This window comes from Furipterus horrens, unplaced genomic scaffold (assembly GCF_987537825.1).
Source record: "Furipterus horrens unplaced genomic scaffold, mFurHor1.1.pri manual_scaffold_12, whole genome shotgun sequence".
NCBI lineage: Eukaryota > Metazoa > Chordata > Mammalia > Chiroptera > Furipteridae > Furipterus > Furipterus horrens.
The window spans coordinates 98,355,302-98,371,141 of record NW_028327182.1 but is presented as its reverse complement, the minus strand read 5'-3'; the positions used below and the strand labels follow the sequence as shown (position 1 = coordinate 98,371,141).

At 52.9% G+C, this 15,840-nt stretch overlaps 1 protein-coding gene across 1 annotated transcript in view; it reads right to left on the bottom strand.

The window, feature by feature from the left end:
- CSMD1 (CUB and Sushi multiple domains 1) overlaps positions 1-15,840 on the bottom strand; it is a 601,662-nt gene that overhangs the window by 51,180 nt on the left and 534,642 nt on the right. The window contains exons 43-48 of the mRNA XM_090258247.1: positions 10,822-11,010; positions 7,307-7,484; positions 6,507-6,652; positions 5,743-5,823; positions 4,674-4,787; positions 2,502-2,690 (exon numbers count right to left, since the gene is read on the bottom strand). Coding sequence (XP_090114373.1) covers positions 2,502-2,690; positions 4,674-4,787; positions 5,743-5,823; positions 6,507-6,652; positions 7,307-7,484; positions 10,822-11,010 — 897 coding nt within the window. The remainder of the gene's footprint in view (positions 1-2,501; positions 2,691-4,673; positions 4,788-5,742; positions 5,824-6,506; positions 6,653-7,306; positions 7,485-10,821; positions 11,011-15,840) is intronic.

Sequence of the window (15,840 nt, the reverse complement as noted above, 5' to 3'; positions counted from 1 at the left end):
GTGTGGTTGCCTCTCACTTGTGCCCCCAACTGGGGACCTGACGTGCAACCTAGTCCTGTGCCCTGACTGGGAATCGAACCAGCGACACTTGGCTCGCAGGCCGACACTCAATCCACTGAGCCACAGCAGCCAGGTCATGAGAATGCCATTTTAAATGACAGAACACAGGAGTCAGGTTGCAGGTGTCAGGACCTCATGTCTGAGCCCTCGCCGTGCCCGCTGCCCCCTTCGCTGTCAGGTGACAGACTTTCTAAAGGACGGCTTTTGGAAATGCACATCCCGCGAAGCGCATGGGGACAGGCTGGGCACACTGCTGCCCCCCCACGGACACTGTTAGGGTCCTGACAAGTAAAACCGCATCCTTATTCTGACACCTTTCTCAACTGAATTCTATAATGATTAAAATATAGTTTTTAATGGAGACATTTCTTCAATGGGAGCTGCAGAGAATAATATACTTCCTAGGCTAATAAAGTTGAACATCAGTATGTTCAACATTTTTGGGGGGTCAACTCATTAGCTGTAAAGAAGCCACTGTCTTACAGAACAGAGGGGGGTGCGCCAGACATGACCGTCACTGAAGCAAAAATACCAACGCCTGAAAAACTACTCCCATGGAACTCTGACCTTTCATTTCATAGGAAATCTTTGAGACGAACACAACTCTAGTCACGGAGCTAAGACACTTCTGACAGCGGCTGCGTTGAAAGGTCTCTATTATCCACTTCCCTGGTGGTTTGCAAGGGGGTGTAATCTGCCCTCATTTTAGGGAGATCGAATTATAAGCAGGTGAGACATAAGTTATTGATAATGATTTTGCTCCTGATAGGAGACAATGCAGAAGACTCCCAGGTGAATTCTAACTCAACTACGGTGAACCAGAGGAAGATTCATAAATTTAAAATAATTATTAAATATACCTCATTACAGACAGCGTTGTAAGAATGTACATGCGCAGACACACATGTGCACACACCTGCACACACCCGACTCATTTTCCGTGCACGGAACTGGCCTCAGAATCGTTCACCCGATCCTCCCTGGAACACGGGCCCCCGCTGCGCTGGGCTAACTAATTACTGCTCTTCACGCTCCAGACGGAGGGGAACGCTGGCGGGGGTCCATGTTCTATGTGCAGCCGGGCCTGCCGTCTGCGGGGAACACGCAACGCCCTGTGGGCGCTGTGGCTCATCCTGAACCCTGCATCTGCCACGCTTTCCCACCCGTGCCCTTTCCACTTGAAGGAGGCGCTTCATGGCGTTGCTGGCCCACCTGAGCCGCCAGCATCCCTGCCCCTGTGCGCTGGGAGCACCGTTAAGTAGTCGGGGGGCCGGGGCACACGCACTGAGACACGTGTGCAGTCGGTCTGAGCCCCCGGCGGCTGCGGGGGTGACGAGCGGGGCGGGGAGAAGTGAGGGTGCAACCCGGAGGCGCTGGGCAAAGGGACGATTCTTGCCGAGGTGGACTGCGTGGGACCGCGTGAGAGGCCAGCTCGCTGCTCCGGAGGGAGTGCAAGTCAGCACTTGTGTTTTCCAGCTGGGCCTCAGTTGTCCGTGGGTAACTGAGGAGGTGGGTCAGGGGGGCCACGGACATACTAAAAACTCTGAAAACGAAAATGCTCTTCTCGAGTCCCCGGTTTCTACGCATACAGATGCACAGCTAATCCCCAATTTAGCAGCTCGTCTTCAGAAATGCATCCACTGATTCGTGCGGCGTCTGCCCGTACGAGCCAGTGGCTGTTGCATTCATCGGTCAGCAAAAGGCATGCCAACACAGAGGACCCAGGACAGTGATCATGCATTTTCATTCGATTGTAATGTATCTGAACGTGATGACAAATCTGTCAAGACACGCGAAAACCCTGCGGTATGCTCAGCTGTAAGTGTACGTGGGTCTCATTTTCTGAAGTAGGACAAAGAAAACGATTAACATCGATTTCATTTCCGATTGACAATCCAGCCGCCTTTTACTTTCAGGCGTAGTGTTGCTACGTGAAAGAGTGTGTTAGAATTCGATAAAAACGTGTAAGACTAATTTTTTAAAAAGTTGTTCATCAAAGACTCTAGCATTTCTCGTCTAAAAATCTCTGTAAGCCATTATATTTGTACATTTCTAGTAAAATATTAGATTGAATCAAGGCCCTTTCCTTCCTAAATCTTAAATTTCCTGAAGTATCTTCTACATCAATATAACTCTTAGAGAGAAAAGCTCCAGCCTGGATCCCCGCGTTAAAGAAGCAAAGAGTGGTCCCGGCGGTCCGCACGTGTTCAGAGCGTCGCCAGAGTTCTAACCGTTTAGAAGTTGCAATATTAGCAAAACGCTAATGGCTCACAAAGCACTGGGTTCTGAGACTGCGCCGTGAGAGGCAGTCACTTCCTGACCAGGGAGATGCCCTTTGACTCAAGACATAGTCACGCCCTTGAGTGACGGCAACATGGTAAGTGCGGTTTTCCCGGGCCCTGCACCGTCGCCGGCCTGCGAGAAGGGCGGAGCAGACTCACCGTCAAAGACTTCCAGGGCGTCGAACTGCTTCTCGCTCTGAAAGCTGTCCACGAAGATGGTGATGCTGTAGGTCGGTTCCACCTGGATGCTCCAGGAGCAGGTCTGGGAGTTGAGGTAGTTGCCCGGGTAGCCGGGGCTGAGGATGACCCCCGACGGCTCCGTGCGGACGTCATTGGCTGGGCATTGGGCTAACGGGGAAAGGAAAGCTCTCCTTAGGGAAGGGAATCGACTTCGGGGGGGGTGCCAACCCCTGTCTGCCGGGTGTGGGGAAGGAGCAGGCAATCTTACTGAGCTCTGAGCCTGTTCAGTGCAGGAGGCAAACCTGGCAGGAGACCCGCGCTGACTAAGAGTAACGCTGTAGCATCGCTCTCTGATCTACACGAGAACTACACGTGTGTACCATGGGAGAGAATTAGACACGTACGAGGTCTGTGCGGGAAAAGTCCAGCCGTTGTTAATGTAATAACGGTTTGTGCAACACTGATGTCACTTGGCAGCCACGGGGAGTGGACTGGAATGCGCATGCGTGAACAATGCCGACCTCACTGTACTAGTCAGTGGGGGCGGTAGACACCGCTGAGTGAGCGTGTGTATGTGTGGCCGTCACATTCAAAATGATCGAGTGAGCAGAGCAATGAATCTGCGTCACATTTTGTGTTAGGCTTGAACGTTCCTCCACGGAAACTCCAGTCTCCTGGCTCAGTACCCCAAGTGATCCCCAATGTCTAAGTGAGGCTGGGGGGGCTGAGCTTCAGTGACCCCCACACCTGTGGGTCCTGTGGGTGTGGAACTCGCAGAGCAGATGGACGGGGTACCCCTCAGCTAGTGTGAGGGTGCCCCACACCCACTGGCTCTCACAGAGGTACAAGGTGTAAGTAAATGCATCTTCAAAATAACCTAAGTGACCGTGGTTATTTAATAATAATCTTTTCCTGGTTTTCTGCAGACACTGGAGACCCGCTTCAGGTGGCAGGTGTTCCGGCTCACTGCCTGGTGAGAATGCACAGAGCCACAGACGTTCTGGGAGAACCCACGCAGGGGCCTGGGCACGTGCAAAATCAATCCTATTGCACAGCAGAGGGGACTGCTTGTTAGCGCACGTAACTACCAGGACAAAGCACTTGACATGGTGACTGTCCCCCTCCCTGTGTGGTCACACTGACCCTGGAAATGCGCCGGTGAATGGTCTCCTTGCCCAAGGCTGTTGACAGAGTCCAGACTGAGTCCCTGGGTCTCCCCCACCCAAACGTAAGCCCTGGTAGGTACTGCTCTGTCCCTGATAAAGGCCAACATCGCAGTTCCTTGGAAGGGGAGAGTTCCGTTCTTTAAAAGAACTAAATGGGCCTCGTGATTTTTGAAATCCTAAAATAAACCTATTTTAACGTGGGCAGGTTTTTGAGAGGCAGACCAAAGATACTTTTCTGGCTTATTTTGGGCCAGTTAGTTTATTTATATTTTTTCCAAGTCCTTTTTCTTCCAATAATACTTGAGAGTGGTATCTTTTAAACGATATTTTAAAAGTGATCTAAATATATCCGGATCCATGGAAACCACAGATGCAGCCTCATACCTGGTTCTGCGTTTGTATGTCGTCTCTGTTACTGGGCATGGGTCACGAGTGTTAAAGAAAGGTAAGGACTAGAAATGTGCGCATTTTATTCACATTTCAGTGCTGATGAATTTCACAGACAAAGCAGTGAGCTCTCGTGAGTGTGTACTTGCTGAGGTCCTCGGAGGGAAGCCCAGGGAGTCCTGCAGTTTGCCTTGAAATGCATCAAAAACGCCAGCGGGGGTGGGGGTGGGGGGGAGCAGGTGGACGGAAGGGTGACAGGGAGTCACGTGACCCAGGAGGCAGCGTAAACAGGGAGGGCGGAAGCCCAGTGGGGGGTTTTCAAGTTTCTATAGCAAATGATTCAACTTTGCCCCAGGTGTGACATTCCCGGATCAACCGCTGGGAGAAAGCCAGACCACCTGGTGGGGGGGGGGAGGGGGTTATTTTCTAGAGCCAGCTGAGGGAGAGGTCGTCGGGGTTCCTGTGAGCAGGCGGTGTGAACCACAGCGGACCCCAGCCCAGAGGAAGGTCCCGTCAGACCCGCACAGAGATGCTGAGACAGAGCAGCCACACAGTTCCCACGCAGGACGCGGGAGCCCCCCGCCTTGGCCCCACATACCTTCGCATGTTGGGGGGGACCCCTCGAACTGCAGCTGGGTGCGGAGCTTGCAGGTGAGCGTGTCGGGTCCGGACAGCGTGTACCCGGGGTGGCAGTGGTACCGCACGAAGTCCCCTGGAAGAGGCCACGCGGACACTTCTTTGACAGCGAGTTTGGGGTGCACGCCACGTATACAATGGCCTGACACGGGACGGTCATGGTAAAGCGTTTCCGAGCCTACGCCCCTCCTCGCGTTTAGACTGTCTGATAAAATATTGCCCTTCCAGCTCCTCATTTATCAAAAGGACATCTGACATGTAACCAACGCCGGGACAGACACGGCATGGCGTTTTTCCTCCTTGGCTAACGCGTCCCTCTGTTCCTTCAACGTCCGTGAGGAAGACAGGACGCGGAAGTGACACGGACATCTGACTTCTGGTTGTGGGACGGAGTGGCCTTACTGCTCCCAGAGAGGCCCCGGCCTAACGGCCCACGGCCCCTTAACGCGGCCACCCTGTGCGTGGGAGGAATGAGGCCCCGTGGCCTGACCCGGGTCTCCTCGGGGTCCCAGCAGGACGGGGCGCTGTGACTGAGGCTGAGAGGTCCTGGGACACCATGTCTGCTCTGCAAACCTACGCCGCGGGCCTGATGGGCACCCGAGGGGACAGACCACGGACAGAAGAGGACAGAGTGGGACTTCTGAATCTCATCATTAGCATGCTCCCTGATTATATCCCAGAATCCGTGGCCACAAATGACGGGGTCCTCGGTCATGATCATGCATCCCTAGCTAAGCGCACACATCTGTTCGCCTCAGAAAACATCATTCAAGAGAAAAAACGTGACTACCAGGGGAAGCGTGCTCAGAGTGACAAAGCCAACTTCAAATGACAGAAACCAACCATCGTGGGAATTAGAGTGGAAACGCATCTACCCGACACGGGAAGTCTGTGCGTGACTCAGAGGGGGAGCTGCAGGGGTACTTCTGACAAACGCCACTCACTCTGAGTCACTGTCGCAGCGGGCGGGGGTGGGGTGGGGGTGGAAAATGAAAGGGAAGCTAATGGCTTTGGAATGAAAAAAATGTTACCTATTTCAAACTCCTCGTCCTCAGTCAGCATCTCTGCGTGTGGGACGGCCGGGGGCGGCTGACATTTCTTGAGCTGAAATGCTAAATGGTTCATGAGAAAAAAACAAGACGGCCATTACATTTGCTGAGTAAACAAGATCATTAGGGATGTGTTCTTCTCACGCTGTTATAACCTGTAGGTACGCAGATGTGTCTATCTCGGTAAATCATGGTTTTATGAAATCCCCAAGCAACCACGGCTCACAGCAAAGTTTAATCCGAGGGACAGCTGAAGTCCAAGAGAAACGTATACGATTTGGAAGTGGAAACGTGGGCATACGACCCCTTACGTGTCGCTGAATTCTGTAAGAGCACTGGATTGGACCAGGTCTCTGTCTCTGCGTCGGGGACCCTGACGGAGGTGGCCCTCACGAACGGGAAAGGACCCTTTCAGTTTCCTATCCAGATTATTTAGTGTTCATGCTCCAATTCCCGGGGGCCCTGCCTTTGCCCCCTCTGCCAGGACCCAGGCGGACGAGGACATCTGTGGACGGGACCAGATTCATCCACGTGCTTCCCGCAATGAGTCCAGGCTCCCCGCGAGGCCCAGCTGAGTACGGGGCGGAATAATAAAGGCCCCGTGGGGCACAGCCGGGCCCCAGGACCCGGGCACCACACGCCGGGAAACCCGCTGGGGCTCCGCGGCTGGAAACCAGGCCCATGTCGGAGCCGGAGCCAAACCGACGGGACGCCCTGCCCGGTCCGCGCGGCGGAAGCTCACGCACCGTGGAAGTTGAGGACGAAGACGCCTCCGTTGGAGAAGTCGCTGTGGAACTGCAGCAGGACCTGGCTGGTGGAGCTGTACGCGGTCTCCAGGGCCGTGTTTCCACTGAAGACGCCGAGCTGCGGGGCGTTCTGGTCGGGACCGTCCCTGAGGAGAGAGGGGCACTGAGCCGCAGGTCCCGGGGCGGCTCCCACAAGCCGCCGGTGCTCCGGTGACAGCGGGCCCGGTCTCGGCCGGAGCGGGTGGCCGGCCCTGGGCTCTGGGTGCACGTGGCGGTCACGCCTGGGCGCCCAGCGGACGCCACACGCCCACCCACAGCGACCCCTGGGACAAGTCAGGGCCGCGCCCCATCCCGCCAGCGGTGCCAGGCTATCAGCGGCCTTTCACACGTCCCCGCAAATCAGTGGGATCCCCGGGACCCTGGGCGACGCTCCTGGAGACGTGTTGCTGGATTCAAATATCCCGAGGACTGTGAGATCCTTCTCGGGGACGGCCTCGCCGAGTAATCCCCCACCAGCTTTTCTTTAAGAAAAAGGAAGCACCCTTAAATACGTGAAACTGATCACCCTGGGGTACTCGCCCATGTTCAGTCATGCTGGACAGACCTGCCGCGCAGCGAAACTCACACTTGCTACAGGGCACCCACGCGGGGCATTTCTAAACTCTGCCCGCAAACTTCCTGTCTGGTGCCTGCCTGGACACGTCCTTGCTCCCCATGGAGTCTGCCGTGCCCGTGACCCGCGAGTGGCTGGGAGCGTGGCTGCGACAGTCCCGCAGTGGCCGCGCGGACGGGGCGCCTACCAGACGGCGATGTAGTCGTTGACGGCCTCGGTCTGCAGCAGGGTGAAGTTGATGTAGACCCCGTGCCCCGGGGGCACGGTGATCAGCCACAGGCAGTCCTTCAGGATGGGGTACTCGTCCGGGAAGCCGGGGGAGTAGATGGTGCCGTTCTGGGACGTCACGTTGTAGCCACACGGCGCTGAGGAGGAGGCAGAGGAAAGCTGAGCCCCGTGCAGTCACCGTCAGAAACGACGCGGCGAATGCCGGCTGAGGTTCTGCAGCACCTCTGCCAACACTTCCCCCCACGAGAGGGCTGTGAGATCCTTCTCGGGGACGGCCTCGCCGAGTAATCCCCCCCCAGTCTTAAAACCTCAGACGCACGATGCTTCTAAGCGTCACTTAATGTGTTTGCCCAGCTTTGGCGGGAACTCCGGGATAAAGCCATCCCGGGGTAATTAAAGAGAAGAAACCTCCGGTCGGCCGTCTCCTGCGCCGGAGTGATAATCCACGGGCCACCCCATGCGAGGGATTATGTGGACGTTAGGCGTGGCTACAGAGCTGAGTTTCTCTTTGGTTTTAAGGGAGGTTTCTGAAGCCTGTTTAAATTATCTAAAAGAGGAGCATTTTCGCCTGTTGGCCGTGAAACACTGACATTATTGCTTCTTGGCAGAGCTGTCTCCCTGGAGAACGGGGACGGAGTTTTGCAGGGGGTCTTGGCGGGCCCGCTCTCGGACCTCAGCAGCGTTCAGCTGCAGGACGATGGGGCAGGCCGGCTCAGTCCATTTTTATTTTACTTAATTAACTGATATCCACAGCGGCCATGACAATTATTATTTCTATTTACGAAAAACGAAACTGCCACAGACCAGCAGAATAACGTGAGGTGCGTTCTGTGTCATTCACAGAGCGGCACGATACATGGCGATGGGGGACAGTGGACTTTTTCATCCAACCCGAAGCAAGCCGGGGTGCTCTGAGCATGTGACCAGCAGGAATCTTGCGGGACTTTTCAGGACTTCCCACTAAAGGTACAGGACTGACGCAGAGCGAGCAGGAGCAAACACGTGGACAAACACAAGGAAAGACTCCGTAACAATGGAGACTCAGGGCGGAACCGCATGCAGCTGTGCACGCTGAGCTAACCACCCAGGTGCGTGCCGACTTGTAAACTGGATGCACTTGGGTGGGGTTTGGGGTACCGTCATCAGAAGGAGGGGCTGTGGGGAGCACGTGACGAGTTTGCTCCATGTAATTAGAAGTGGGGTCTGGAGAGAGACCAACTTTAACGGGTAACCTAGCAAAGCAAAGCGTCCAGACCCTCACAGTCCCTCGCAGAGGACACAGAGCCCTTGCGGAGCCCTTGGTGGCCCCAGAGACGCCACACGGGCTCGCTTTGCTCCCGTCGGCAACTCAGGCAGCCGTGCGCCCGGCCTGGGAGCTCCCAGCTCTCCCTCTCCTTGGCCTCCAGCACGAACAGGTCTCTCCCTGCAGCCCTCACGCAAAGGTCACCGCGCCTGGACTCTTGGGGAGGATGCTCTTCTGTATTTACCAACCAACGTAGGGAACCTTAATTTTAGAAATAGGCACATCATATCGTAGTCTTGGCTGGTGGGTTTCTCATGTCAATCATGCAGCCACATTGTCTTGTGCTGATAAAACCTGTCCGTGTAAAGGGAGCTGCCGGCTCTCTGCGGCAGCTTGTCCCAGAAGGACCCCCGGCCCCGCGGCTCCCCCCTCCACAGGCACCAGCGCATTGTAAAGCCAGGTGCCCCGGCAATGTTTAAGCTTCTTAAAAGACCTGAAAAGAATATCTACATAAATATTTCAGTGATAAAGCGTTACTTAGGTCCACTAACTGTTTAAAAATTTTGAGCTATATTTTGTAAGTGTAGATGCTATTTAATTATCTAATGGTATTGAGTAAATTAATAAACCACCGTCTTTTAAACCATATTTTAACAATTATACCCAAGGCTTCTGTATAATTATAAGTGCCTGGAAAAATTAATAATGTTTTGAATTTCTCATCACTTTCAGATGTACTTTTATTTGGTTATTTTGAAGATATCACACCTGACGCACTCACAAAAGACGGCAGCACCTTTGAGCGACTCAGAAGGGATCCATTTAGTTACCTCCAGGCTGGTCAGCGAATTCTAAGCCAGCACTTATTTCCACGCTGGAAAACCAATGAAATCTAATTAAATACTTAATTCTACTTTTTTATGTCAAGCCAAGAAGTCTTCCATTCACATACGAATACAAGAGATTATGGTGAAAATTGCAAATAAAAAAGGTTTTAACCCTGACAAGTCAAATAGTTTATGCATTTAAATATATGCAGTTTAAAATGAAAAATGGTATGAAAGGTTTTTTAAGTGTTTTAATGAAAAAAACACCAGCTATGCAACTGCTATTCTTAGCTTTATAAAATGACTTAAAGGTGCTATTTTAAATTTGTATTTAATCACATTAGTGGTTTTAAATGATTAAATGTGTATTAGGTTAAGATAATCTTAAAAATACAGCTAGGTTTTTAAATAGTCGTCCTTATAATGGCAAAGAATGGAAAAATGCAGATAAAATACAATTTAAAGAGTTCACTGATGTGCTTTGTTTCTTTCCTCCTTCGGCAGAAATTCAAACCCAGCCAGACATTGTTCCCTTTTTGGCCGCTGGACACAGACATTTAACATTTCAGAGGTCCCCCGAGTTGGAGTTTTCATTCAGAGCTACGGCTTTTACAGTGTTGGGGTGTTAGGGCTACAGCAGCCTTTCTGTTCGCTGTGTGTTCTTCATAAACGAGGTCCTTGATCGATTTACTTTAACTTGATGTGGCAAAAACCCGCAGGTACCCTAAGGGTCAGGCAGCCGAGCAGGAGCCACGGCAAAGGGACCGCTGCTCCGCACGGGGTGGCCCAGGAGGGCGGAGGCCCTGCCCATGGCGGCCCCCTGCCACTCAGACACCCCCTCACTGCGCACTACGTCCCCCCCGACTTACTTCCTGCGGGGGTCCCTCCCGGGGTCCTTGCTCACACCACCGCTTCTGCTGGGGAGCGGCCCTACGCCCGAGTCTCACGCTCGTGGGCACGAACCCAGGGTCAGAAACGCGAAAGCCGCGCGCGGTGATCGTGGGGTGGCAGCGAGCACCTGTACCCTCATCCAACGGGGCCTCCGCAAAGCGACACGGCGCTCTCCTCCGACACACCCCCGCCGCTTCCCAGGCGGACCCTGCATGTGATGCCTGAGCCCCGTTGGCACAGCCTGTATCTGGCTGTGCCGGACAAACTGTCCCGCTTACTCCTCTGACGTCCTTGCTGTTTCCTTCAGGGCAAGGCCTACCAGGTCATCTTTTTTAAAAAACGTGATTGGCACAGGACATAGTCCTGAATCCCATGCAGCACTGAGTCCGATATAAGAGACTCCCCCTAAATAACTGTAGAACAAATGAATTCTTGAATACGTTTGTTTAGCATTTAAGGCGCCGTCACACACAAGGCACGTCACGTGGCCCCCGAGAAGACGGACTGACCTACCGTCACACCTGGGGAAAGGGTGGCTCCAGCTCCTGTCAGGGCCGTGTTGGCAGGTGAGGACCGGGTGGCCGCTGAGGACGTACCCCGGGTGGCACTCGAAGGAGACGGACTGCCCCACGCTGAAGCCGGAGCTCACCACGTACCCGTTCTGAAAGGGAGGGGGGTCTGGGCAGTTCTGTAGCTCGTAGGCTGAAAGAGACACACAGGGCAGGCTCGTCAGTGGCACGCGACTCCAGCCCTCAGGGCGACCTGTCAGAGGTAAGTCTGTGGCGGACGCCTTCCCCCGGCTGCCGGCGACCGTGCCAGGCCGCGCGGCAACCAGCCGTCGGAGGAGAAGGACAGCAGCCTGCACGCCATTCTTAAACGGTGTGTTTTAGAGGTGACAGAACACACTGCAAACCTGAAGGTGACAACGTCGACCTCGCAAGGACATGCATGAATGGAACGACGGAAAGAACAAAGCGGGGATGAGGACCAAGGCCAGGGACAAGGCCGTCCCTTTCCACCTAAGAGAAGGCGCCGGCGCTCCCAGGCCTCTCCCTGGCTGCTGCTGTTTGGGTTTGTTAACCATGTTCCGCAGAGAAATGTAATGCATTTTCTTTATTTTTTAAAACCGACGACGGATTAAGAAGTACAGGCTGTGGTTGCAAAAACAGTCACAGGAGGTAAGTCACGGCCCAGGGAACAGCCAATGATGTCGTCATAACTATCTATAGAGCCAGGTGGGAACCGGAAATACGGGGGTGGGGGGCTCTTGGTACGTCGTGTGACAGTCTGACCACCACGCTGTACTCCTGAAACTAATGCAGAATAGTACTGAGTGTCAACTGCAACTGAAAAACAAAATTAAAGAGCAAACTGGAGACTCATTATGGCAGGGACTAGTGTGAATATCATCTTCATGTAACAAACAGTTGACTGTGTTTCACATGTTCCCGGCACGAACCCCAGGGAGGATGATACACAAATGCTGTTTGCAGACTGCGTGAGTCACCCATTTATGCATGAATGAGTCGAGGTTAACTAACCCGTGAATGAGGCGTGACCGGGGCCCGCAGAGCGGGAGGAGGGCCCCCGGCGGCGTCCCTGGTGGGACGTGGCCCACCCATTACAGGGGACTCACCGGCTACCCTCACAAAGCCCCACAGGGGAGGCCCCACACAGGAGCAGAGGCTCCGCGTCCACCAGCCTCGCATGGCTGCTGAAAGCAGGCCAGGCCCCTGGCCACGGTCCTCGGTCGGCTGGCAGGGCAGCGGCAGGCCAGGGAGGCGAGGGGCCACCAGCAGGGCCACCAGCGGGAACACAGGACAGAGGAAACGTCTGCCTCGCCTGCCGATGCTCTGACTGGGTGGCCGCCCCGGGGGCAGACGTGAAACTGGTAAATGTGCCGGAAAGTCACGTGGTCTCTGACTCGTGCCAGGCGACGCCCGCGGTGCTAGGCTTTGCGTTTGTGCATTAATGATCCGAAGTGAAGGCGTGAGCGTGGGGGACACTGATAATTAAGGGGGGACACAGCAGCGACTATACCAACTGACGGATGCTGGGGAGTGGGGGTGGGGTGAGCAGATGAAGACTGGGAGACGGAGCACGTGTGCTGTCTCTCACACACACGTGCATGTGCACACAGGCACGCATTCACGCAACACACAGCGCAAGGGCACACGCCACACATACACACAGAAGCACACAGTCACACAGCAGCACGCGCTCCTCTCCTTGCAGCAAACCCGCATCATCTGCAGGAGGAAGGGGCCCACTTTGAAGATTTGGACTCTAGTTTCCGAGAGTCTAGACCAGGAAGCACCATCCCAGGCACTTTTTCCGTTTTGGGAAAGGACGCCCTCAAGGCACGGCGACTGACACAGCTATTCTGGGCCGCTGCTTGGGGGAGCAGGTCCGCCCCCGCAGGGAAGTGGAATGGAGCCTCAGCCCCTGCTCTCGCTCTTCTGGTTGGGATGGAGGCTCTCTGTCGTGTGGGAATAAGGGGAGGGGCAGGGCGAGAAGCCCATCAGGGTCACGTGCACGTCACGGCCACGTCGGCAGGGACCAGCCAGGGGGTCAGAGGGAACTGTTCCATGGCCCGCTGCCCGTGAGGGCGCAGCAGCTGCTCCCCTTAGGGGAGACGTGGTAGCTGCAGCCTGGCCCCGGCTGCTTCATTAAAAAGTCAGCGGTTTCCTGATCACAGGGAAGACCCTGCAGATTTCACAGGTCCTGCTGTGGTTCCTGTTACTCTTTCTCGTTTTCTGTTTGTTTTTTTTTTTTCTTTTTTGTGTGTGTGTTTAAAGGTTCTTCACACAGACAGCGGAAGGAAAGCAAAAGAGCAGAACTCGGATAAAAAGGCATTTTCGCCTCCTGTGGCTGCCGGGCACGTAAACCCACCTTTAAGCTTTTCAGCATCAAACACTTATGCTCTAGCGTGCAAGAAAGACAAAGAAAGAGGCAGAGAGAGGGAGGACGGAAGGGAGATAAATATTCAGTTTCTCCAAAGGTCAAATACAAAAGACAGAAAAGTAAAGAAAACCACTAAAATTCTCCATAGGCCACCATTTCAAAAATATTATTAAAGAAACCTGGGTTCCGGTAAGAGCATACCAACAGGACAAGAGTAGGTGAATACACAGGACGTAGTCCTTCCCAGAGGACCCCGGGCTTCTACCCAGGAAAATACCCATATTCACGGCTGGCAACCTCAGGCTGCACCTGCATCCGTGCTAAAGTTACAGGCGCTGGAGGGACAGAGCCGGGGGCCACGGGCGCATCTGTGTAAAACCCGTGATATCTGCTGACTTGTGGCTCCTTAGCTGAGACACATGATGCTTTCATCCACTTCCCAGCCCTTGAGTTAGAAATAAGGTACATGCACTTGACTTTAGTTAACACGTTCTTGATCTCCATTTCTCATGGTCTGAGGTCACTGAACTTCAAGACAGCGGCATCCACCGGTCGCATTTTTTACCTTTATGCGGCCATAAATTATCGACAAGGTTCGGGAATAAGAGGCACAAGGCAGATGTCATTGAGAACGACAAGTGTTTCGGCATGATTTACGCCTCTGCTTATGAGTTAGTCACCATGAGCTTAAATTATAAATCGCGCCTGGAACCTGGGAGTTTGGACGTGACATGCAATCACAGCTGGGTCATTTTGCCAATTTATTCATTTTGTAAAACAATAAACTACCTAATTAGGTACCATCGCTGCCAGAAATGATATTCTGTGAGAAAGGGAACACCTCACATTCACGTCCTCATTCTTTTTTATTTTGATTACTTCCCCATCTCTCCATTGTAGCAAATTAATTATCTACAATACAAATACATTGTTCTGGATCTTTAAAAAATGGGGGCACTTAAACTTAGGGTCAGGTGTCAAGCAGATGAAACATTCCCTCGGCCACCCAGACGTGGGGCCTGGATGAGGCCTCCCAGTCTAGACGCCTGAAGGCAGAGCCAATGACATGGACGGCAGAGCCCGCGGACGCTCGAGGAGCCTCGGAGTGGGAGGGGCCGTCACTGGGACACGTCAGGGGGCTGGCCTAGTGTGAACAGCCCAAATAGTTCCAGGCTCCGACAACGCAGGAGAGAAAAGGGAAGCGGATTTACGGGTATTTCACAAATGATGTGAAATTTAATTGCAACTACTGAGAATTTAAAAAATATTAACATTTTGCTAACCAATCATGATACCTGGGTAACCTCTGGTCTAGGTGATTCCTGCATAGACCTTTGTGTGGTTATCTTACTCTGCTTTTCTAATAGTGAACTAATCTGTAACCTTGGAACTACGTCCGTGTGGCCTTAGTGACCCCATCTGAAAAATACCAAGAGACGGAAAGCAAATAACAAAAAACCCAACTTTTTTGAACTACAGAGGTTAGAAGCTATCTAATAAAAGATACAGTCTCAAAACTACAATGGCAAACAATAGTCTCATGATTTTTTTAAACATTATATTTTTATTGTTATTTAAGATGTATTATGTTCTTAAATTTGTTAAATTATTTTAAAAATTAATTTATTTTCCAAATCAACTGACATACTAGATTATATTAGTTTCAGGTGCATAACACAGTGGTTAGATATGTATATACCTTATGAATTGATTCCCCCCATGGGAGTTCTTATTTGACTTGCAATGTCAGTAAGGAAAGAAAAGTCAAATTTCGAATACGGTATTAAGATATTCAATGAGGGAGACTTCTCAGAAGTTCTCGGGGTCCACTGAGAGAAACCACTTATGTGGTAGCTTATGGTTTGAGATACAGAGTTGTGCATAATTTTATTGACTTCCATATTAAGAATATGGGAATTAAACAATAAAGATTACCTTGGATGAAGCAAATATAATGGGTAGTCATGAGTAAAATGTTCATTTTTTAACAGAACACCCTTCAGAGGGAATGGGGTGGGGTGGGAAGCAGGTCACAGAAATATGGAAACGCAGCACAGAACCCAGACACATACGACCCAAAATTTAAGGGGCGCCACAGGCAGACGAAGGTGGCACAGTGAAAGTGGGCATGTTGACGTGGGCACCTGCGTGTCTTACTCTGTCTCCCCGCTCCCCAGCTAGCCTTCCTCTGAACTGCAGCCACTCATCTTTTGTTTAAAATCCTGCAGTGACCTCGCGGGGCAGGCGGAAAAGATCTACATGTGATTGACTAGCTCCCGTGTAATAACATCATTCAGGTCCCGGAGCCCTGATTCTAGACTCGCTGATCTAAGGACAAAAGGTCCAGCTCCTGACCCGGGATGTGAGTTACTCTGCAATCCCATGTCATCGCCCCGCCGATCCTTGGCACCCGCCTTGGCTCTGGGACCGACAGTCCCCACCAGCCACAGCGGGGTCCCCACACAGAGGCCCTGAGCCCCTCATCATGCACAGCCTCCTCCACACACACCTGCCGCGGGGGCCCTGGAGGTGCTTCCCGCAAACTTCCGCAGGTGCCTCGGGGACAGGAGGCCTCCCACTGGACTTGCATTTTGTACCAGGGATCACCACATCCTACTAAATCATGAC